At 42.8% G+C, this 23771-nt stretch overlaps 1 protein-coding gene and 1 long non-coding RNA gene across 5 annotated transcripts in view; one reads left to right on the top strand and one right to left on the bottom strand.

The window, feature by feature from the left end:
* The window catches only part of DGKD (diacylglycerol kinase delta), a 755036-nt gene that overhangs the window by 177637 nt on the left and 553628 nt on the right, over positions 1-23771 (top strand). For all 4 annotated transcript variants that reach the window (XM_085634674.1, XM_085634677.1, XM_085634676.1 and 1 more), the window contains one exon: positions 5280-5386. In XM_085634674.1, coding sequence (XP_085490800.1) covers positions 5280-5386 — 107 coding nt within the window. The remainder of the gene's footprint in view (positions 1-5279; positions 5387-23771) is intronic.
* Positions 1-23771, bottom strand: part of LOC146785541 (uncharacterized) — a 308594-nt gene that overhangs the window by 3916 nt on the left and 280907 nt on the right. The window lies entirely within an intron of this gene.

Raw genomic sequence — 23771 nt, 5'->3', positions numbered from 1 at the left:
AGATGTTTAGTATGATCGAGGTGTATTGCAAATATCTGTTCCGTTAAGAGCACTGAATCGACCAATTGCCACTAGAAAAGGCAACATGTGAAATAAACAGTCCAGAAAAATCATAATCAAACAGCTGTAAAAGATTAATATACCATAATATTCAAAACACTTCCTCAATCAATATTGAACAAACTTATGTCCAAGAATCTGTAACATGTACTGTACAGGACATAGTATTTTCATCTTTTTAAATCACAAGGTTATCCCAACAGAAGTGATCAAATATGTTGCTCATATAATCCAAAAACATGTATAGTACCAATTACATTTCAGTATTCTGCATGAACATATTTTGACATAAATTAAATTCGAACGAGAAAACTGTTCCCATTGATATTATCATGGAGCTAGGGTAATATTTACCAAAAAGGCATGAACACAAGGTGACCATGTTCACAAATAGATCGAATTAGTTATACCATGAAAATAGTCATATATTGTTACAGTTCATAATTTTTGTGTTTTATACATGATTGAGTCCTTCATCCAAAACAGTCACAGATACTGGCTAGGGTAATTTGAGGTACAGTACGGGTTGAGAATGAGTATTGTGTCTAGTCTATGACTTTTTCAGAAGCCAAAGTTTCCTGTAAGGTATACAGAAACATACACTCCAAATTCAATAATGTTGACATCTGACAGACCGCGTCATGCAAGAATCTGTTCTTCGCCATCTAAGAATTCTTAGTTGCTCGTAGTGCCAAAGGGTATACAAACCATTTGAAAGAGGGGGTCTTCTTATGGCGCATATACCTAGAAGGGTAGTTAGGCTTTTGCTTTCATACAAGTTTAGTTGCATGCATTGCATCCAAATTTCCCTTGTTTTGATCAGTGCTGTGATGCCACTTATGAAAGTTTGTGGGCGGTGGGGATGCCGGAGTGGCGACAAGTCCATCGAAGAGCACAAGAACAGGACAAACTTGTAATTGGTAGCTGCCTCTCGTACATGTGCCAACCCTTTAAAACAAAGCTGACGCATTCATTTGTATATGTTAAGGTTTCAGTATAAACCCGGCCCCAACATTTCTAGACAGGCCAGCCTCTTTATAAAGCTACTAGGGTTGGAAGAGAGTTTGCCCCATGAATGTATTTTCTTTTCCATCATCAGCCTTAAACCAGACTAAGAAATTACATGGGGCAGAAAAGGGTGAAAGGAGGCCGAAAAAGATAGGAAACAGTGGCAACCTGCAACAGTAAGACAGACAGGAAGTGTAGGGTCACATATAGGGACACATTTTCCATGTTGGCATCAAAACCCATGGTTGCCTTACTAGGCTACTGGCTGTGCACATTTCTTCTTTTGTTTACCCACTTCACATTCATCAGTCTAGCCCGTAGCATAGCAGGAAAGGGAGACTTGGTGCCTGGAGACATTTCTAGTAAAGTTGTACCAAGCAATCCAATCTCTTGGGGAAGAGGAGGTGTCGTAACGTCCAGACCTGCTGACTTTAGAGCTGGGGAAACAGGTTTGAGTCTTGGCATCAGCTCAACTTCCTGTGATTGTGGGAAATTCACGTAATGTCCCCATGCCTACCAAAAATGAATGTGTTTTTGTGTAATGTAACAGGTGCTCATGTAAAAGCGCTCCAATTCTTTCGGATCTAATTTGTGCTATATAATACTATAGAAACACATGGATATGTGGGATGGGTTCAGACTGGACTTTAGCCGATCAATAATGAGAGTTGGCTAAGTGTTCTGTTTTTACTTAAGGCTCTAAGTCCTAAATTACTAATCTTGTTGAGGTCTGAAACTGATTGATCTAAAAAAAATGCCACTGCAAGTACTAGTTTATTTCACAGTATCCGGGTGCTTAAGCAGACTTTATAGGAAAATCACTATATCACTGGGATACAAAATGAAGTGATGGTGTCTCCCATTTAAAGCTATAATGTAATGCATCAGCTGATTATCGGAAATCAATAAGTAAAACATTTTTCGTTTTGTGCTGTTCCAGGGGGTTGCCTCCTGCGGTGTGGATACATTGTGAAGCTACTCACCATCAGGCGGGTGGGGGTTGGTTCTCAACACCTTTAGAGTGATTAGCCAACAGGACCAGTATTGATGATTGTTGGGCCAAAAGTTTTTGCAGGGCAGCATTTGGAGGAGGGTACTTGCTGCGGCATACTTATCCCATGTGACAGATTTTCTCCTACTTGTTGTAAGGTCAGTTTTACGAAAGAACCGAAATGAATTCAAAGAGCGGGTGATTCCCTATTGCCTTTGTTCCAGACAACATGAGACTCTTTCCCCTTCTGACAAAAATCATGGAGTGTAATTCAATTTTAACAAATTTCTGGAAGCACCAGCAACTAACTGGCACTACTGTGGGAATTCAACTACTCAATACTGCTCTGACCTCCTTTTTAGGTCTCGCCTGTAGACGGCGTGCATGACCTGTCTCGAACAGAGTCATGCTGTATCTAAATAAGCTTTTTATTTACTGGCATCCTCGTTGCTCCATTTTTCATCCTCCTCATTTGTCAAGGGCATGCATATGTCATGCCTCTTCCCGTGTTTAGCCCTCCCGAGTCCACTGCTCAACTACATTTAAACATATGCAGCGGGCATTGTAGGGCATTGTATCTGGACTACTTTATTTTTCTAGGAAGTGTTCTCACTTCCAACCAAGCCCTATATGATGTTTCACGCTACCCATGTACACAAGTGCTTTAGTATAACACACAAAGGTAGTAAGTGCAATATATACATGTTGCTATGCAATAGACAAGCTAGTCTGCAGGTTGGAGCTCTCTGGACAGTTATGATAGGCGAACGACCATCGCAACTCATACGTTACATCGCATGCGTTTACGTTGCGTGGCTAAGAGTCGTATATGGTAGTGTTTTAGGCTTTAGGGTAAAAAGTAGTGTATGGTGCTGTTTTTGGCTTTACTGTTTACGCCTTAGGGTTGAGGGTAGTGTCAGGGGGTCGTAGTGTGTTTGGTATGTTGCTATATTAGGTCATTGTGTTGGGTCGTTTATACACTTCACTGTTTTGTCTCAGAGCGTCGTATGGTGTTTTGGGGGGGCCGATAGGGAGAATTTTGCGTGGTCTTTGTGTGCGTAGTAAAGGACTTTTGCATGCATGTGGAGGCAGAGTGCGATGTAATGGTTTGCGTGGTAAATGCATGCGATGTAACGGTGCATGCGGTGTAAAGAATGCACTCCACCAGCCACTCTGCATACTCGTCCTCATCAGAGTAAGCCGCAGCCATCCCTCCTGCAGAGCACCTGTGCATCAACACAGAAGTAGGACTACAGGGCTGAACCGCCCTTAGTACACACTGCTCCAGCTTTGATGACCGCTGAAACACTCTTTAATACTGCACCCATCTTGTAGATCACATTCAAGAATGCTGCATATAACAATATACTATTGTTGTCATACAATGCCTAATGCTGGCTAAAATCTTCAACAATTAATATATAATTTTTCTATTACTACATATTTCATTGATCATTGTAACCCTTACAGGGAAATACAGTATGAGGGAAGTCTGAAACTGTGTAATGCAAAAGTACATATTCCATTGACTGGATTTCTGTGTAAACTTCCATAGACAATGTGTTTGTATTTAATCCTATGCGACCTATTCCATTGACAACGCCAATAGCTAGAGCTTCGCCATTGCCGAGACCTATTGGCTTTGACAATGCTTGTTTATAAATATTATTTTTTTAGTCATGCTGCAAACCAGCCACAATGCTATACAGCATAGCTACAAATGATTGCTCCTGCTGCAGTGCAACAGGAACTAAAACGTAATGACAGAGCCAATAGTCTCAAAGGTGAGACCTGTTGGCTTTGCCAATCCTTGTTAGGTCTCGGCACAACACTTCTATGAGTCTGAGTAAATCAGTTAATCTCCTCATGTGTGAAAAAGAAAACAAATATGACATTAGGCAAAAATCCTAAAGAAAACAATTGCACCTACGTCAATGTCTAAGTGGAAACACGTTTAAAAGCAGATCACGTCTGTTGTCACAATAAAAGCAGATAACTTCTGTTTTCACAGTGTGCATCCATTTTTAAGGAGAAAAAGGCTTCTTTTAAGTGCCTGTGGAATGGTAAAACTTAGCTACACATGGCAAGAGATTCAACAAGGATGACAGGGAAGTAAAAATAAAACAGTACCTCAATCACAGTGCGATCAGCAGAAGGACAGCATTCAAGCTAAGGCAATCAGTAGTTGGTCCATGCTCCAGCCAAGAGAACAAAAAGTGAAGCCAGTACGCAATGTCCAATTAGAAGGCAGCAAATAAGGTGACAATGAAGCCAACAAATGTTAAGCAATGAATTGGCTCCAGGGCGTATACGTAAATAAATATAAAATAAAACACAAAATACATTTACACCTTGTGTTTTACATATGCCCTTTTGCTGTGAGATGTTAAAAAAATCTTACTTTCTTCCTATTACGGTTCCGCTGAGTAGATATTTAGCCCTAGAAGAAGGGGTTAAATGATTCAAGTGCGATTAAAATCTCAATATGTAAACATGAATGCTGCTGCTTTTCCTGTGCAAGCGCCCTCATTATTTCTTTTCTCCTCTTTTCTGAATCCTTTTCATATTCTCTGAGATTCTCTAGCTTGGTACTTCTATAGTTCCTCACTATTTACTGACTTGGCTTTATGGATATACGATTCCGATGGTGTCTTCTCTTTTGCAATTTTGTCCTCCTCTTTTCTCCTATGCTCTCTCCCTCTTTCACTTTCTCTCTCTTTCCCTCCCTCTAGTTGTTTCCCATCTTTCTTTTCCTTCATGTCTCTTTTTCCTCTCAGTTGGTCGTACTTTTCCATTTCTTGCTGCATAATGTTGATAATTTTGTTTTTTCTCGCCTTACAGTTTCCTAAGGGAATAGTGCAGCATTTTGAATATGTTACTTATTCTGTATTATCTTTTTCTATAGCTTTTTTCACAGTTTAATTCTCCTGAGGTCTTTCTGTTTCCCTCATTTACCTTTCTCTATTTTTGGCTTTACGTGTCTTCCACCTGTTATTTTCCTCTTTCTCGGTCTGCAACACCTTTGCCCGTTTCCCTTGCCAATTGCCTCAATTTGTTTCTCTAAACTGATGTATTGAAAATGTCCTGGGTCTCCTTCCATTGCATGATGTTGCTTGATGTCACTTGCCTCCACCCTTGTAACATCTCTTTTCAATTTCTTTCTTCTTCCATCTCCTTTCTTGCTCTGCATCTCTCTTGGTTTGCCTTACTCTCGCTATAGTTTGCAAGTTTAAAGCTCACAAACGCTGTGCTGTCAGAGCAACTAATAACTGCAAGTGGACGACATTGGCCTCCATTGGAAAGGACATCATTGAGGAAGAAGATGGGGTAGGTAATTCTCTGTTTGTTGACCCATTTGATGTATTTGAGGCAGTTCCTTCCTCATACAGGCTAATTTCCTATATACTGCATGTTACTTTGTATCTTTGTATCCACCTCTTACAACATATTTGACATTTAATCTTATTTGTTTCACAGCACCAGTTTAATGTTTCTTCTCAAAAAGTCTGTTTTTTTGTCTACAGTATACCTTCCTTCATCCACTGTACTCGTCTTGGTGCATCCCAACATTAATAAAGGCGTCTTTGCCAAAAAATGTTATTCCAGGAATCTCATTGAGATTCTGTAACATCTGAGATGGCTTGTCTGCATTAATCATACTTCAATTTTTTTTTCAGGATTTAGCAAAGAGGTCTCCAGCTAATGCAGTGGGACTCACAGTTAAAACCTAAATATCTGTAAAGCAAATTTTTATACCTCTTTTTGCATAGAATGGGAGGAACGTTTTGCATGGGAAGAGCTCCTTTGTCACTGCTGTAACTTTCTTGAACTTGAATCAGCTATCTGCAAGCCCGAATGTCAGTCCGATTTAACACTTGAAAATGGTCAGCAGTGGAAATAGAAAACACCTTAATGTGAGGCTGAATATGGTTCTAGGTGAGGGTGCAGTCTACATATAATAAATGACCACCAAGGCAGTGTTTGTATAAGAAACAATTGTCTCAATTTACACTGTCAAAATAGAGAAACTAATTGTCATATTTAAATGCATCAGTTAAAATTAGGGTAGTAAACTAATAAGTCAAGATAGCAGATGCAGCTAAATGTGTAATTCTTTAAACACGTTCATTAAATTCAAGCAACTTTTATCAATGGTATATTGTCAACTAAAATCACACCGTTGAATATGGCTTGGATACATCCAAACAGCATTTCCTCCCGACCATGGTCTGATCCTAGCTGTAGGTGAAACACCAGAACATATTTTCACTGCAAAAGTTTACTTTTTGATAGTCTGGTGCATATGTATGCTCCAAGCTACGCTTGCCTGATTGCCTATCATTCATCAAGAGTTTTGATATTGTCATGTTGCAGGAGACATGGGAGGTTGTGCCTTCTCTTACTGATTGGTTTCAATGTTCTAGTATCCCAGTTACTAAATCACGTTGCGGCCGAGCAGTCAGTGGGCTGGCAGTGAGCCTGAATATAACTCTAGGCGGTCATATGGACATGTTGTAAACGGCTAGTATTAGTTTTCAGGTGATACGTTGGAAAACCCATCTTAACCTTCACTTGGTTAACCTTTATAACAATGAATTAATCAAACTACCCAATCCAAAGTTTTTAGAACTGTCCAACTACCTTACTACGTTATCTGATAATGTCGTTACCCTAGGTCATGCACTGTATTTGTGTCTTGCTGGCGATTTTTATGTTCATCTCCCTCCATTCCGAAACACTCTAGCCCCCACTGTGGGTGGGCTGGATTCAAGAAGCCTGGAGTTGGAGACTATATTAACATCTTTTAACTTAGTGGACACAATGGAAATTGCAGGGAAGGACATCATCGTCCCACCAACTTATAAAGTTAAAGGAACACCCTCTGCGATAGATTATATATTTATCACAAGGAGCTTGGATGATATGCCTATGTATGGGTCTGTTGTTCCATCTACCTTTATCAACCATAATCCTCTTGAGGTTGCACTCTTACTGGTTCCCAGGAAAATGCATAAGAGAGAGTTTGGGACTTTCTACAAATAATCTAAAGTTGATATGGAGAATGCATGGTCCAGACCGAACCCGAGAAGTAGTATTAATAGAGAATATGAGATTTGTGGAAGTCTGTTTAGCGAAAGAGGACTCTGGACACCATATTTTGAATGCATTTAGTGATCTCTGCTCTAGTGTCAAAAGAGCCCTTCTCATACCCGTGCGGCTCCCTAATAAGTTACATGGCTGGTTCAATCATGATTGTACTGTGGCTAACCAGGATTTGAGACTAGCACTTGGTAAAAAGCCAAGGCATCAAGCACTAGTTACCATCTTGAGGACATAATACAATGCTGTCACATCCAAACGATGGCAGGTAGTTATAAGAGATCAATTGGACTCATTAGTGCAGGCAGCCCGCACAAAAGACAGCAGGCATTTTTGGGCCATGGTCTCGGATATGAGACGTAAAAACCAATCAGTTTTGCCGGTTTCCTGCCATATTATTAGTGAAGTCTGGGAAGCCCACCTCAGAAAAGTTTATGCTGCCCCTCGAATGGAGGATATTCTTAATATTGATAGAAGGAAACTGGCAGATGTTCAGATAACTGTGACTGAGGTGGAGGAGGCCATCTCATAAAGTGTAGGGGTAGAGCATCCAGGCCGGATGGTGTTTCGGTTGATTTATTTAAACTTTAACACTGACCTTTTGGCCCCTCTTTTGCATAAAGTGTTTAGTAACCTTGCACATTCAGACGTTCCTACTTCCTGGTGTACCTCAACTATTGTCCCCATATTTAAGAATGGCAATAGAGATGACTCCAGCTGCTACAGGCCAATCTCGCTGATTGATTCCACCATTAAGATCCTAGGGCGTGTTTTATATAATAGAATCTAGGAGAGGGTTGAAGCTGAGCCATCTTGCATGCTTCTCAATATGGATTCAGGAACAAGATTGGGACAATTCAGCAATGTGTAAATCTGATTCTGTTAATAGGCAAATACACCATTGCAAAGCGAATACCTCTGTACCTGTCTTTCATGGACTTAACTGCCGCTTTTTACTGTGTCAGTCGACCCAAATTATGGCAAATGCTGTTGTTGTGTGGCTTGGATGCTTTCCTTGTTCGCTTTCTTGCATATTTGCACATGGACATGAGAGCTAGGGTTAGAATTAGTGATAATGGAGATGATATAGAGATTAGCAGGGGTGTCAGAAAAGGGTGTGTGTGTGTCCCCTTTATTGTCTATTTGACATATTAACTGTCCTTGTAGTTAAGGGGGGTCTCCTACCTACACTCTTAAATCCAGATGATGCTGTGCTTATGGCGCCCACGCCCAAAGCACGGCGCCTTTTGGTATTTGCCTTTGTTGAATTTATGGCCAATCGTGACTTAAGCACTATTTTCTCGAAGTCCAATAATATGGCATGTGGCCCACGTTGTATCCAGCTCTCCTCTCTGACAGTGGGCGTAAACCGTTTGACCAGTATCAATAGCTTCCCACCTTTGGGAGCTATGTTTTCCGCATCTGGAGCATGGACACCTGGTATTGTTCATTGCCGAATGCAGTTTTCTAAGGCAATCAACTCTTTTCTGTCTTCCTCAACCTTTGGGAGGGGGACAATTAGCATCAGGGCTGAAGATTTATAAATCCCAATGTATTCCTACTGCTACTTATGTAGCTGAACTGTGGGGGATTCCAAACTGCGAAGCCATACAATATGAAGAAAACAGGTTTTGCAGGCGGCTTTTTGGAGTACCAATTTCTACCCCCTACATCATCGGCCACGAAGAACTCAACCTACATTATATAACCAATTACATTCAGGTCAGACCTCTAATATTCTGGTTGTCAATCTGGAGTAATGAGAATGCATCGTTGAGTAGGGATATAACTCGATTGCCTCTCTTGTGATGACGGCCTCCGAATCACCTTGTTGGCATATGCAGAATCCGAAATTTGTAGAATTGGTATGCAGAGGGCTTTTGTTGAGCCATATTTATGTTCAAGTTTGAACAAAAATAAAGTAGCATTAGCGTTTTTCTGACTTTACGAAGGAAAGACGTTTTAGAAGTATAGAAGGGAAAACTCTTATTGTCGTACCTGTCTCTGAGAGTCCCAGATTGCCCCCTCTCTATTTGCGTCAGCCATGTGGGTGGTGGGTGCTCTCTTTGTTATTTAGATTTAGAGCTGATACTATTAAATACTTATTGTGTTTTCCGTTTTACTATCACCCAAACTTTGCTGCTACTCTGTGCCCGTGTAATGGTAAAACTGGCCAAACGATGATACACTTTTTGCTGTTTTGTAAATTTTATGAATTTTATACCAGGCAGTTTTTAATCCCTCTTTTTAAAAAGGAGTATCATAACATTAGGCAGTGTAGAGCCTTATTTTCGCTGGTTCTGCAATTTTCTGATGCGGAAATCTGTTTACATGTAGGCTTATTTGTAACTCATGCTGTAAAGGCACGTGGCACTTTATTGGTCTAAACTTTGCTTATTGCCTTTGATATATGTCTTTTAACTTTTCTGAAATGTTTTATTTGCTGTATTTATGCTACTTTTATGGGCAAAAATATCGTCAGAATTAAGTGTTTTGAACTTGAACGCAATAGTCCTGTACGTCCATTAGAGATGGTCAGATGCCTCTTCACAGCTGTCCTGCCACTTTTGGATTTTTTGCCTCTCTTGCACGACCTAGTGAGTGTAACATCCCACTGCGCTTTCTCTATATATGGCACACTTGATCAGATGTTACAGCAACATGAGTTCTCATTGCATCTTGAGATTGTTATCACATATAACGTGAACCAGACTATAACATGGATCATACTGTGGTAAAAGAAGTTATTCTCTTGTAGACATAACACAGTTGTTGTCATGGTACTAAGGCAAAGTGGTTCACAAGAGTGAGATGTCTTGTGTCTATATCTTATGTATTTTGACGACTTAAGTCAGAGCCGAAATGTGTTTTCCAACAGACTTTCGGACTTCACATCCAAATAGGTTAATGATATCACTGCTAGAGCAAAACCATTAACTGTTTCTAAAATGTCTTACATGTATACTTCCTTTCATGGCTGCATCACATTTGTATAAAGTAGTAAAAAGTTCATTTTATTTTGTTGGTCAGCTTTCAGATCTAGGTGGGAAGCATGTTTTAAAAGTGCATGAACTTGTTTTCTAACCCTTCCTGCCTTTGCCTCATTGACCTGACGAATCGATGCTAGGGGCTTTTGACAGTAAAGCAGATTAGGGGAAAAGATTTAAGTTTTAAATGTTGTGTAAATTGTTTATTCGAAAATCACATTGTTGGACTAAGTCAGTGTTATTGCATTAATTATATGATCTGTATTTATATTAACAGTATAGGTAAATTTATGTACAAGAACTGTGAAATGGACCATGGATTGTGCATTATAATGGTACATTTGTTGAATTCATGTTAAAAAATGCCCCAGTCCTAAAATCATTTAAATTCATTATGCACATTCACAGTAACAATGTACCATTATCGATGTATACATTCACATTATCGTTTACAATAATATACATTTTGTAGCAATATTATATCCATTTTTTGTGTTGTTAACTGCATCATTTAGAAACATTCCTATGTCCAATGTATTAAAAGACCCTGGGGGTTATTGGCTAGACATAGACTGGTCTGTATTGCTTCATAACTGTGTTTTTGAAAATAGGCATTACAAATCTGTGGTATTGTTCCTCAAAACAAATTACAAAACATACAAAGTGCATGAGTTCAGTGACCTGTCTTCACACCTGGGTGCTGGGTGAAGCCTCAAGTTGATTGCAGTTAATGGGAGAATGGAGCCCTAACATTACCTATCAAGCTGTGGCTGTAAACTAAGGGCCTAATGTGAAATAAAGAACTTGCATCCTGTCTGAATGGCCTCAGACTTGGTGTGAAGGCTCTTCCGTCCAGCTACCACATTTTGGTAATGTGTTGTTAAAAGAACCAGTGTGAAGATTCTGCAGAACTCTGGCGGCAGTTGGGTGCTGGTCTAGACAGAGGTGGAGACCTGTCTAAAGATGGAGGGAGTCTCCATGATCATATCGGGATAGCCTGGGGCAGCCCGCCTCACAACCCCCAGCAAGTGGTGTCAGTATGACTAGGGGCAGAAGGAGTTCATTGAGGAGGGTTGACAAGTAGCTAGCTGAGGGGATTTAAATGGTGGTGATGCCTCTCTTTGATGATGCCAAAGCATACAGTCCTTAATAAGAGACATTAGGAAGAGGCAGTAAGTGCGTGACATGGAGAGCAGTGAACAAAAGCATTGTGCTTCTTTATGTGAAGAACGCTTCAGAACCAAACATTAGGTGTACAGCCTTGGTGGGGGTCACTTGGATGGACAGAGGAGAAGAGAAACATGCAAAGGTATTAACACATTATTGGGACAGTTGCAATGGCTTCATCTTTTGGTAGCCTGTTGGAGTGACAGTTACTTTGGTTGAATATCACCGTCACATGCTCACAAGGTCCATCACTGCTGTGTGGTGTGAGGCGCAACTTCTCCATACATCATTGTTTTTATTAGCGCAAAAGGTTCCCACAAGTCATCATTCTGTCTGGAGTGCCGAAGTAAGGCATTCAGAGAGTCATGTAAGCCTTCATGGCTCAGCTTCTGACCGTCATCATCCACTGACTCTTGTTGCGACTAACCTCCTGAGCTGGCATGCGGGTGTTCAAATTCAGGCGCCCATTGTTAGTGAGGGTTAATGAAGGAAAACGCAGTTCACGACTACATTGGCAGCATGTCTAGTGCGCATAGTGCAGGCTTACCTAATGAGTCCCCTTGACTCCTATGAGCGCTGCCATAGAGGTGCAACAGGAAGTTGAAAACTTTGAATTCTGAAGTGAACGTTCCATTCACTGTTCAAAATTGCAATTTTTCCCAGCAGAGTGACAGAAGTCTAGGCAGGACTTTAAAAGTAGACTCAAGGAGTAATATCATGTATGTGGATAATGGACTACTGTTAAAGTCAAAAGGGGATTGTGAAACAGAGTATTTGTAGTGTTGTTTTGATAATGTGAAGTAGTTGCATATTCTCTTTTTAGACTTATTTTTGCTGGTCAAACGAAGGATTTGTCTTAATCTTGATTAGAAACATTTAATATGAGAGAAAATGTTATTCTTGTATCTCTCAGATGAAGATTTAATTGATATTGCATAAAGCAACTTATGTATTAGAGATATGTCTTAGGAATCACTGGGAAAGGGTGTAAGAACTTTTGCAAAGCTTATATATATATATATGCAATTGGTATATTAAATGCATGTAATGGGGACGTCAGTGATTTTTAATGTCATGTTTTAGGTTGACTCTTGTTTAGCTTGATAGGTTTTTGGCATTTAGAGTTTTTGGGAAGTGTGCTCTGCATAGCTATTTGTTGTGCATTATTCAAACATGTGCTGTGCTAGGTTTATGGTTGCGAGGCAGTTTTGGGGAAGTTGAAAATAAGCTTCTGTATTTTGAGTTGGACTTGTGTTGTGTGACGTGTGTCATGAATTAGAAGTGCTAGTTTCGGTGTTGCTAAATAGGGAACTGTACTACACTTTCACATGAGGAAGCACGGGGAGTGTTGTACCCCATAGTGTACCAAAATGAGGCAAGAAGAGGCATGGGGGAGATTTGTATGCCACATCTCAAAAAACTGGTGCATAGCAGTTCTCGGTCACAAGAGGATGTATGGGCAAGTGTAGTGCTATGTGATGTTGTGGTTGGGAGCCACATGTTCCTTGTGAATGTGCTTTGGGACCAGTCGTCACTGTGTACGAGTGGGAAGATTTGATAGGTATGTTGTATTGGAGGCAGAGTACATTGGTATGTGTGTCTTGCGTATATTTGTTTTCTAGTGTGTTTTTGCTACACCTATATGGAAACATATTGTCATTTTGTACAAACGGAGGATTTAAAATCTGCATGATACTGGTGGCAGCGTATGTGGCAATTGTCTTGTTGACATGCGTGATTGCGTGAACTGGAGTGAGTTACTGTTGCCTATAGATGGTAGTATCTTAGATAGCTGTAGACTGTAGCATGTGAGGGTGTTTGAATATTGTGTTTTCAGAAGTTTCTGTCTGGGTGTAATGGACATTGTCATCATTATGTGTAGATGTTCTGTCGTATGCTTGGACAGCTTTCAGACGACATGGTGACTTAGGTGCATTCCTCCATCTAGAACTTGGTCATGTTGGTTTGGCCAGCTAGTGTGAACTATGTTGGAGTCTGGCCTGCACTTTTGTATGTGTGTAAGAGAGTGTGAGTGAGTGTGATAGAGCGTACTGTCCTTGTAGTCATGTGGGTGTTGCCTGTGTAAGATAAAGTGTATGAGTTTGTCTTCTTGTCTCTGGGTCATTATTGCATTTGTTTGACATTTGTCCTGTGTGTAAGGTAAAAGGATGATGTAGTTAATTGGTGTGTTGCTTTGCCTTGTTTGTAAAGAAAGGGAATGATATAGTGACTGTGTATTTATGAGCTGACTGGGCATGCTGTAGAATGTTGCGTGTAGATGGTGTGAAAATGCGATGATGCATGGAATGTTAGTGCCTGTGCTGGGTGAAGCCTGGATGTTGTTTACATTTGAGGTGAGAATGGAGCCCTAACAGGACCTATCAAGCTGTGGCTGTAACCTAAGAGCCTAACATGAAATTAAATAACTTACTTGCTACCTTAAGGGCTCGAGATTTTTGTTTGAAGAGCCTGCTCTCCAACTACAACAATAGTCAATGTTTATGTGATTGTTTCTGATATACAGACTTCTAGCCACAGATTCCTCTCTTTTTGAATATTCCCCAGGTGTCATACTGAATTTGGAAACTTTTCAGCTGTACCTCTGTGTCCCAATAGGTAGCACAACATGGCTCCACACCTCTACCATTCCACTACAGAAATGACATGCGGGGCCTACACAGGTGCCACTTTGCACGCTGATGTCAGTTCCTTTCTCTCCACACCACCAGACTTGAATCTGGAGCACTCTCTCCTCTCACAGAGACATTTACCTCAGCTATTTTGTCCAACAATTCACAGTGTGCAAAAGAATGTCACCCCTAAAATTGACAGGTTTTAAGCCTTGTAGGGACTGTTGCACTCATATTTGTGTGACAGATTCCCATCAGGTGTGCCTGCAGTGCCTTGATTCAGATCACAACTGTAAGGCCTGCAGTGACTGCGCGTCAATAAATCCAAATGTCATCCGAGACTGTAAGGCATCTGCAAACATAATAAAACTCCACACCTAGACCAGTCAAAAAACGCTGGCAAAGGTTCTGATTTCGAGTTTAGGTGTTATTTATCGCAGATGATAAATGATACCAAAGGGTAGGTTATTTATCATGTGCAATTAATAACACCTAGCACAAATTTGTGTGGAATAACATTCGGATTTTGGTGTTTAACGCACCAAAATCCTCATGGTACAGTAAATACCATACAATTTTCCATGTTAAATTTCGGCAGGTTTAACCTGCCAAACTTTAACGACACCTGAGATATTTAAGTACAGCTACAGTCGTAATTCTGACCTGTGTGTAAACGTGCATGCCTCTGCCCTCTATTAAACAAGGAGTTACTAAGGTGTCAAGGTGCCAGTGGGTCTCGCTCCCAATCTCTGCTCAAGTAGCTGATTCACAGGTGATCTCAATGTGCCAGGAGTTCACCGGGCCTTTGGCAACGCCACAGCAAATTAAGCCTTAAAGGAGCCCATGGTGAATATTTTGCCTCTTACTCCTCATCCTTGCATGCTGAAAGAAATTGAATCATTATTTTTGGGTGGGGTGAAGGTGACGGCCCACCTTGAGGAACAATCACAACCTTTTTTTGGGTGAACCCTCAAAGTCACTAAATTAACCTGAGCTCAATCCCCTGGTAGCAATGGCATAGAGCAGACAGGTTTCATTTAGGGCAATATGTATAGTACTTCTTCTGTCCCAAAACAGTAATAAAGTTAAAATGCCAAACAAAACAAATTCCAAACCAAATCAGAAAACCAGAGTAATCTTTAATACACAAAATGTAAAAACCCAATGAGGGGAACCAGAGATTTGTTTTTTTAAGAAGGAAGAGCGCCAATAAGCTTAAAGTGCAATGATAGTCAATGGTCATGGTATACCAGAATCTAGGTGCAATTTGACAATGATCGCAATGGAGTGCGGGTCGGATACACCAACCAGGTTCGTCCTGGTCAAAGATTTTACCTTTCGATTTTAGTCCTTTAAGTCCCAATCCACCACTGAAGTACACTTCTAAAGCCTCACAGGACCACAAGGGATGCACTTAGAGACTCATAGTATGTCAGGCCAAATAGCAGAATCAAGTCTAGGTCCTATTGCCACTGGTCCGCTCAGCAGTTCCAGGAACAAATCTCTTGCAGATTGATGTATCCCTGTGGCTTGAACTAGAGGTCAGCCTTATGCACTTTGGAGTCTACTTCTTTGTCCTGGATACAAGAGAGAGCAGATCCAGTCCCTCAGGGCTTTTCTCAAGTGCAGACAGTTGGTGCAGTCCTCTTCTATTCTTCCTCAGGTCCGGGAGTGTTCTGATGTGGAATACTTGGAGTAGCCATGTTTATGCCTGACATGAGCTAGTGGGTGGTTATGACTCCTTGGCACACCCATATCAATTGGGTAAATGGCCCCGGGGCCAACCCTACCCACTTTGGGTGTTTTCAAGATGGCGAAAGTCTTTGGCCACATAAAACTTTGGCACTGGGGGTGTGAGTGTGGGGAGTGTACTTTGGTAATCCTAGTGTCCTCCTACATCTAACACCAAAATCCAGTTTGGTGCAGTCACTGTACACAAAATAAACCCAGAGACAGAAATCTGGTGTAAAAAAAGTAAGGTTTGCCAGAAACCATCACAAAACGAGAAGACAGAAGGTCCATTCAACAGTTGGAGCTTCTATATCGCTTCAACAAAAGGCCTACATTCTTTGTAAAGGGACTCTTCCATTTCTTCTATTATTCTAAAGTGTTTAGTTTGTTGTGCGAGTGGAGTGTGGGTGCTCTTTTAGGGTTGCATTATCTCAAAACATTTCGAATCCCTCTGTTGCATTTTATCTGTGTGGCACTTTGAAGAATGACAAGAGAAAGATATATGAGTTGAACAAAGAGATTTTTTCTTTTTTTCAATGTTCTACAGTCCGTCTCTCCCAGGTGTGATTGTCCTCTGGTCTGGGTGGCTTGTGTCTTCCTGTTTGGGCTCGCCCCTCAGAAGAAAGAGAGAGACTCGTTTGGGTTAAGGGTTCAGTGTAACCTAACTGAGGAAATAGGAAGTGAAGGGGTTTCTGAACACCGAGTTCGCCTTCACCAGTGTTGCACAAATGGCTGGAAACAAAGCGCTGAGCATTATACTCTCATGCCCCCATGCACGCTGCAAGCCTTTCCATGCTGTGTTCTCGCCCCCTTCTCCTCTTCCAAGCTCCAAGCGTCGGGTTGGCCCCATTTGAACAACCCCCTGAGGCGGCCACATACCTCCGTGAGCCACGCTCCTCCAGGAACGAATGTGTGACGTTACAACGCATAAATTCACAACGCGGTATTTTACATCACGTTCGTTACAATGCAAGTCGTTACAACAACTTGCGCTGGAGGGCGCTGGACTTAGGATTAGTATGATTTACTATTCCAACTCTAGCCTACGTAACAGTAGGGAAGGTGTTGGAATAGTAAATCATACTATTCCTTAGCTTAGAGCGCCATCCAGTGCAAGTCGTTGTAACAACTTTCGTTGTAATGCCCGCGATGTAAACATACCGCGGTGTAACAACCCCGTTGTAAAGGTTGTTCTCCTCCAGGAACGCGGCTGGTGAGCTCGTTTTGCCAGGTTGGGTCCGGCTCCCTTCTTGACTCTTCCCGATGGGTCCTCGATGTCACCTCCTGGGATGGCTCGTCTACCGCCTGACAGCGGACGCCGTCTTCCACGCTGCTGCAGCTCTTTGTGCTTCTCTCCTCGTTGGAGTACTCCCCTGTACTCAGAACTCTCAATCTGGATCCAGGAAGCCCGTGAAAAAGCTCCTCGTCGGCCCTCTGGGGCTCCTGATTGGCCCATGTGACCCCGTCACGTGGGCCGGCCTTGACTCCAGGAAGTGCTATTCCTTAAAGGCGTCATCCTCCTGACATATGGCCACATCCCAGGGAGGCTGGAAATAGAGGAGAGGAGAGACGGAAGGGGGGAATGCATCCTTACTGTCTCCCTGACCCTGGTCCGAGCAGGTAAGTCTTGACAATCTGTTAGTTTCTGAGACGTTTCTTTGAGGTAAGTTTACCTCAGCTGTGCACTGCTTATATAGTCAAAACAACATGTAGGAAGGTAGAAGCTTAAGTTGATAAGTTAACTCTGATCCTGAAGTAACAATCAAAACACCAAAACAGAGCAGACCCCTTCATCAATTGGGGTTTCTTTATGCAGAAGAAGACCTGCGTTTATTGTAAAAAAAAGACGCAGTGTGCCTACTCTGCCGATATAGATGTGCCCTCTTGGACATGGCCAGTGAGATCTTGCGGTTCCAGAAGAATTTAGGACCTCCTTGGTTCAAACCCTTCAGGATGCAGCCAAATAAATCCTTTGTGCTGACGTGTATTTATGACTGATTAGGGAGAGTAGTTGGCACCAGCATAGTGCTCCGTCACCATGCGTGGATGTGGTCCATAGTTTTTTTGGGAGATGTGCGGGTATCCCTTATGGATATGCCCTTTGATGGATCCTGCTTACTTGGCAAAAAAGCTGACTCCTCCCTAAACACTTTAAGACTAGCTGGGCCACAGCAAGCTTGTTAGCACTATCTAGCACCACCAGACAGTTTCCTCCCGTTTCAGCCTTTCAGAGGCTGTTCAGTAGGGTTAGCCCCCCTTAGCCGTCACTCCACTCCTTTTGTGGCCGGGGACAGTGGTTAAGCAGGCACCGTACAGGTCCCCAAGGGCACCTGTCCTCCCAGTCCCTCTCCCTGCGGAATCACCTGCCATGCTGCTTTACTTTGTCCTTACCAGCACATACCCACCCTGTGCGAGGCAAAATCCAGCTCTTTAGTCCCAGGGTGATAAGCCATCACATCCAACAGGTGGGTTATCCAGATCGTTCAGTAGGGCTATGCCCTGCCCTTCCATTCCTTTCCGACCCACCCCAACTTCATCCCACATCAAACAATGTCAACAATTGCCCCTGTAATCCTGACTTTAAACAAACAGCTTCCACGTCGCGAAATCTCTGATCCGCCAATTGATGCAAGAGATCTAATTTCAGCATGGGAAAACAACCGAGAGGGCTATCGAGTTCCATCAAACACAGCTAGCAATACGAAGCGGCCAGCAACACCAAACAAGGACAACGCAATTGGAGGTGCTATTGACCAAGGGGAAACCTCGGATGCCATATGGTTTATCCCGGATTTTACCTCCAAAGGAAGCCACGACATCCTCAATAGAGGCAATATCTTGCGATTATTGGCCCATATTCCTCCATTGTCATCTGTGGTAAGCTCGGACCTGAAGTCTATCGAATTTATAGCTGTGGATGGTATAGGAAAAGAAGCAACGAAGGCGACCTGGGCCTCGGCAGACATGGTACGAAAGATCCTTTTGGAATCTGAAATCTTCAAAAACTGGGGCATTACGCTGAAGCCCTTCACAAAGCCACGATACCCGGATGTACTGTGCCCTGAGAGAAATCCGAATCCGAGGGAGCATACAGAAGGTAGCAAAATCTCGGTTCTCAGAAGTGCTGTCGGGCCAAGCCGTACTGGCAGCAACGGGTCGAGCGAACTCACTCTCGGAGTACGACAGGGAAGACAAGCCTCTAACGGGTGGCAGGAACAAAGACGGTTTGTGAGAACCATAACAAACAGCAATTGACAAGTGCAGTGGCCAATAACGGATAACTTGCAGGACCAATTGCGCTTATGTTCCTGGAACATAAATGGCCAAGCATCCAAAATGCTTGACCCAGACTTTATAGCTTACATTCGATCTTTTGATCTAATAGCGCTACAAGAAACCTGGCTTGCCGAGCCCCCTCACCTGCAAGGATATCTACGCTTCTTCTCCGGCGCAAAGAGCTCAGCTAAGTATGGTAATTTAAGAGGTGGTTTGGTAACATACGTAGCTACAACCAGCTTTGTGATGGCCAAAGAAATCGGGCACTCGGCGACAGCCGCACTCGCAGTTAACCTGACTTTGACAACAGGACTAGGCAAAACAATCAATAACTGCATCTTGGTTAATGCTTATATTCACCCCAAAGGAAAGAAAAAAGCAGCGGAGGAGTTATATGCATATATTGAAGAGTGTATTACGGGGTAAAAAACAGGCAACTTAGTACTCACTGGGGATTTCAACCTCAATCTTATGGGAACAACACAAGAGGAAGGTACCATGGCACAAAATACATTCTGGGCACTACCACAACAAAGCAAGCCACTAATAGCCATCCAATCAAAACTGGGAAAGAAGGTACTTGAGGCACTAGAAAACTTTAATTTAAGGGCATTAAATGGCAGGTTTGCAGGGGACAACCCGCCAGCTTCAACTTTCCACTCAAAAAAAGCGAACAGCACGCTAGATTATACCTTCATGTCACTTCCACTTTTCCAATTCGCAATATCCTATCAGATTGGGATCCAAGCAGATAGCGATCACTGGCCTCAGGAAATTATTATGGACCTTGCTAAGCCAACTTACGAGCATTCGACAGCCCCCAAAGAGTCCATTTATACCGAAAACTTTAAAAAGATCAAGTACTCGACCACAATGGGCGAACTTTTGACTGGACTGGCAAAACAACACTACATGGAGCGCATGGGCCCTAATGAAGTAGCGAAATGGGTGCAGTTCACTACCACCTTGGGGCAATACGCAACAAAACCTAAACTGCGCACAAGGACAAATAAGTCGGGCACCCTCCCTCAATCACACAGAGTGAAAATTAAAGAAATAAAATATTCAATCTCCAAGTTAAGGAGAATAGTACAGCAGGATCACAACAACAAAAGGATGCTGCATCAACTCTCTGAATTAAAAGCCTCATAAAAAAACTCAAGTGGGAAGCTAACAGAACCTTAGAGGAACAACTCTGGGCTACCCTTCATGAGGACATAAAAAAGAATGATGGTGCAAGGTTTTGGAAAACAATAAATTCACTAACGCACCCTGCAAAAACGGAGATAACATCAAACATCACAGAGGCAATTTGGGCAGCATATCTCGAAAACCATTTTAACCGAGATCTGTTGGCCAATCAGAACATGAACAATCCTTTTCCTGTACGAGCCCAGGACGACGGCAATAGGCTACAATGGTGCCCAACTGACCAGGACACGGCGGGGGACGCAGATCATATTTCTTTGGTACCCACAATAAAGCGGCAAATAAAGAAAGGAAGAAGGGATGGCGCGCCGGGTCCAAACGGGATCCAGCCCGTCCTCTTCAAACAAGATATGGATTACTGGGCAGCGGCACTTGAACCTCTCTTCCGGGAGATCAGACACACAAATATCTTGCCAGATACCTGGAAGGGCTCCATTATTGCCCCTATACACAAAGCAGGGGATAGGGGCCTTCCTCAAAATTATCGGTTAGTTGCTCTAATCGATAACGATGCGAAGTATTTTGCAGGTCTAATTTTGGAAGAATTAAAAGAATGGGCTACGAGGGAATCTCTCATACCTGTCAATCAAACAGGCTTTGTTAAATCAGTGGGGACGACAACAAACATATTGACGATGGGCATGCTTATTGACAAGGCAGAGACAAAAAAATTGCCTCTACACCTCTGCTATATAGACTACAAAGCAGCATTCGATAACATCAACCGCAACCTACTATGGTCAAAACTCAATGATTGGGGTATTCCAAAAGGCTTGTTGGAGCTGTTAATTAATTTACATACAGACACTTGGATTCAAATCAAGGTGGGGGACGGCTCAATGTTGTCAAGGCGGATACAAACTAATAACGGCCTCAAGCAGGGCTGTGTGCTGGCCCCCACATTGTTCAACCTGTTCCTGGGGGACTTGGTGCCCCTACTAAACAACTGCAATTCACACTCGCCAAAACTAGGAGGCCTTAATTTACCATGCCTCTTATATGCAGACGACCTGGTGTTAATAAGCCACACAAGAGTTGGGCTTCAAAATCTTCTGAACACGACCCAGAGATATTCTGAGTTAAATGATTTAACAGTGAACCTCGAGAAAACGCAAACGATGACAATCAGCAACAACAAAAAGAAGAAAGGTTTCTCGTGGTTCTGGAAAAACACCCGAATCAAAGACACCTCGTCGTATAAATATCTAGGCGTAAAGATTGACAGTGGTGGCCAATTTAGCGAACAAAGGGCCAGCATAAGAGGTAAAGGCACCGTTCTGGCAATTGCCTTAAAAACATTAAATAACAACCTCTCCGGCCCTTATCTGTCCCCCTTACTACATGTTATACGTGCCAAACTGTTACCAACACTAACATATGGGAGTGAGGCCCATCGAGGCAGAGATGCCGTTATACTTGACAGCACAATCGTGTCGGCATACAGAATCATCTTCAGCCTCCCAAGGCGATCCTCCCCCGCACAGATCAGACTGGAGTTTGGTATTCGGTCACAGTTATTGGCACGTCAGGGGGCATACATCTGCTCCTGGGATAAAGTAAGAAAAACGACCGAAGGGACGCTGAACGAATATCTATGGAAAGAGCTAGAGCAGACCCAAAACTCACCAGCTGCAAAATACCTGGAAAAAAGCATAAGGAACACCGGGCTGGCAGAGCTCTGGGCGTTCCCTGTAGATCATAAAACACTCAACAAATTGGTGAAAAAATCGATCAAGCTACAGTCATGGGTCCAGGATAAAGCCATCCTATCAAAAAGATCTCATGCTTGGATGGTATTAAATACGTACCTGTCACATGCCTCCCAGCCTTACCTTGCTCTAGGTTACACAAAAAAAATCAAACTGTGTTTTTTAAGATACAGATTGGGCTTGTTACCACGCATTCTACATCTTCCTCACTGGCTGAGATCGAAAGCAGGCACATTATGCAGGTTATGCAGCAAAGGGGCAGAAGATATGTTGCACCTGCTATGCTCGTGTGAGGAACTGCACGAAGAAAGGAAGCTTCTGCTGAAACGCCATTTCATTCTACAGGGGGTACGCACACGAAGGAATGCAGTGCTAACCTGCTTTTCAGCACAGGACCCTCAGCTGAGCTGTAGATTTGTGAAATTTTTGAAAGTAGTAGAAAAAAAACTACCAAAAATTGACCCATGATTAACTCAGCAAAACAGGACATTTGATTTAACTCACACAGATGAATTATTTATGTTGCAGATTTTAACGAATTTTTATTATGTGTTATTGTATCGCATTGGTTTTAATTAACTGTGCAATAAATTATAAGCTAAGCTATCATCCCACATCAGAGCGCGTTTCAGAGGAACACCTTTCCATCTTGCTGCAAGAAGTGTTTTCCCTACTTTCCAAAAGTGCCATTGAGAGGGTTCCTGCTTTGGCGATAGGGAACGGGTTGTTACTTCCTCTATTTCTTCATGCTGAAAAAGGATGAGAGCTTTGGTCCTAGTTTAAATCTTCACCATCTGAAAGTCTTCCTGTGTAAGGACAGATTCAAAACGCCCCTATTTGGCCCAGGTTCTGTCTTCCTTGGACCTGGGTGACTGAATGGTAGCCCTGACCTGCAAGACAAGTCTTTTCATATGAAATATATGAAAAGACTTGTCCTGCAGGTCATGGCTACCATCCAGTCCCACAAACGTTACCAGTGGTTCAAGGTGGGCCAGCAGCATTTTCAATATGCCACGCTCCCCTTCTGCCTCACCAGCACCCATCAAATGTTCACAAAACAAATGGAGGTAGTTGGCACCAATCTTTGGAGGTTGGGGGTGCCAGTTTTCCCCTACTTTGACAACTAGCTGTTGAAGCTGGGTTCACCACAGTCAGTGGTGTTGAATTCCATCCTGGTTTCAGAGAAGACTGCAAGAGATCTACAGTGGTGGCTGCAGACCATTCTCCCTGCCCCACCCAGACCTGATGGTAATGACAGATGCATCACTGCTGAGCTGGGTAGGTGGTGATCAGAGGAGTCTGGTCTCTGGTGGAAATCCGGCTCAATATTAATCTGTTTGGAGTTTTGGGCCATTTGCCTGGCACCCCAGGCATTTCTGCTGTCCATTAAAGTGAGGCAGTTACAGGTTCTCTTGAACCACACCTCCACAATGTAGTTTTGCAACAGGGAGGGCAGGATGGGGTCCTGGACCCTGTGCCTAGAGGCTTTGGGCCTCAGGAGCTGGCTACATCTCCCTGTTCATGAACCACCTTGTCAGATATTTACATTGGGGCAGATAAGCTAGCCAGAGGTGCTTGGTGGATCACAAATGACGGTTGAACCCTGAGGTGGATCCCAGGGTCACATGCCAATTATCAGGAGGGTTCCCCTGTCTGGCCCTTATCGCCACCATCAAATGTGCAGTGCCAAGATATCTGCACATTGGAGTTCCCAAGAAAGCTTTCTGCCTCTTCTGCCCCGAGTTCTGAAGAAGACGAGGAATGACTGAGCCCAGGTCATCCTAGTGGCTTCAGAGTGGGCCAGGAAAGTGTGATATGCGAACTTCTGAGCATGCGTATCTATCCTTCGATCAGGCCACCACTTCAGGTGGATCTTCTGTCACAGCAGCAGGGAATGGTTCTG

The sequence above is a fragment of the Triturus cristatus genome, chromosome 11 (genome assembly GCF_964204655.1).
Source record: "Triturus cristatus chromosome 11, aTriCri1.1, whole genome shotgun sequence".
Classification (NCBI taxonomy): domain Eukaryota; kingdom Metazoa; phylum Chordata; class Amphibia; order Caudata; family Salamandridae; genus Triturus; species Triturus cristatus.
The sequence above is the reverse complement of the archived record's forward strand: the minus strand, read 5'-3'. Positions and strand labels throughout refer to the sequence as shown.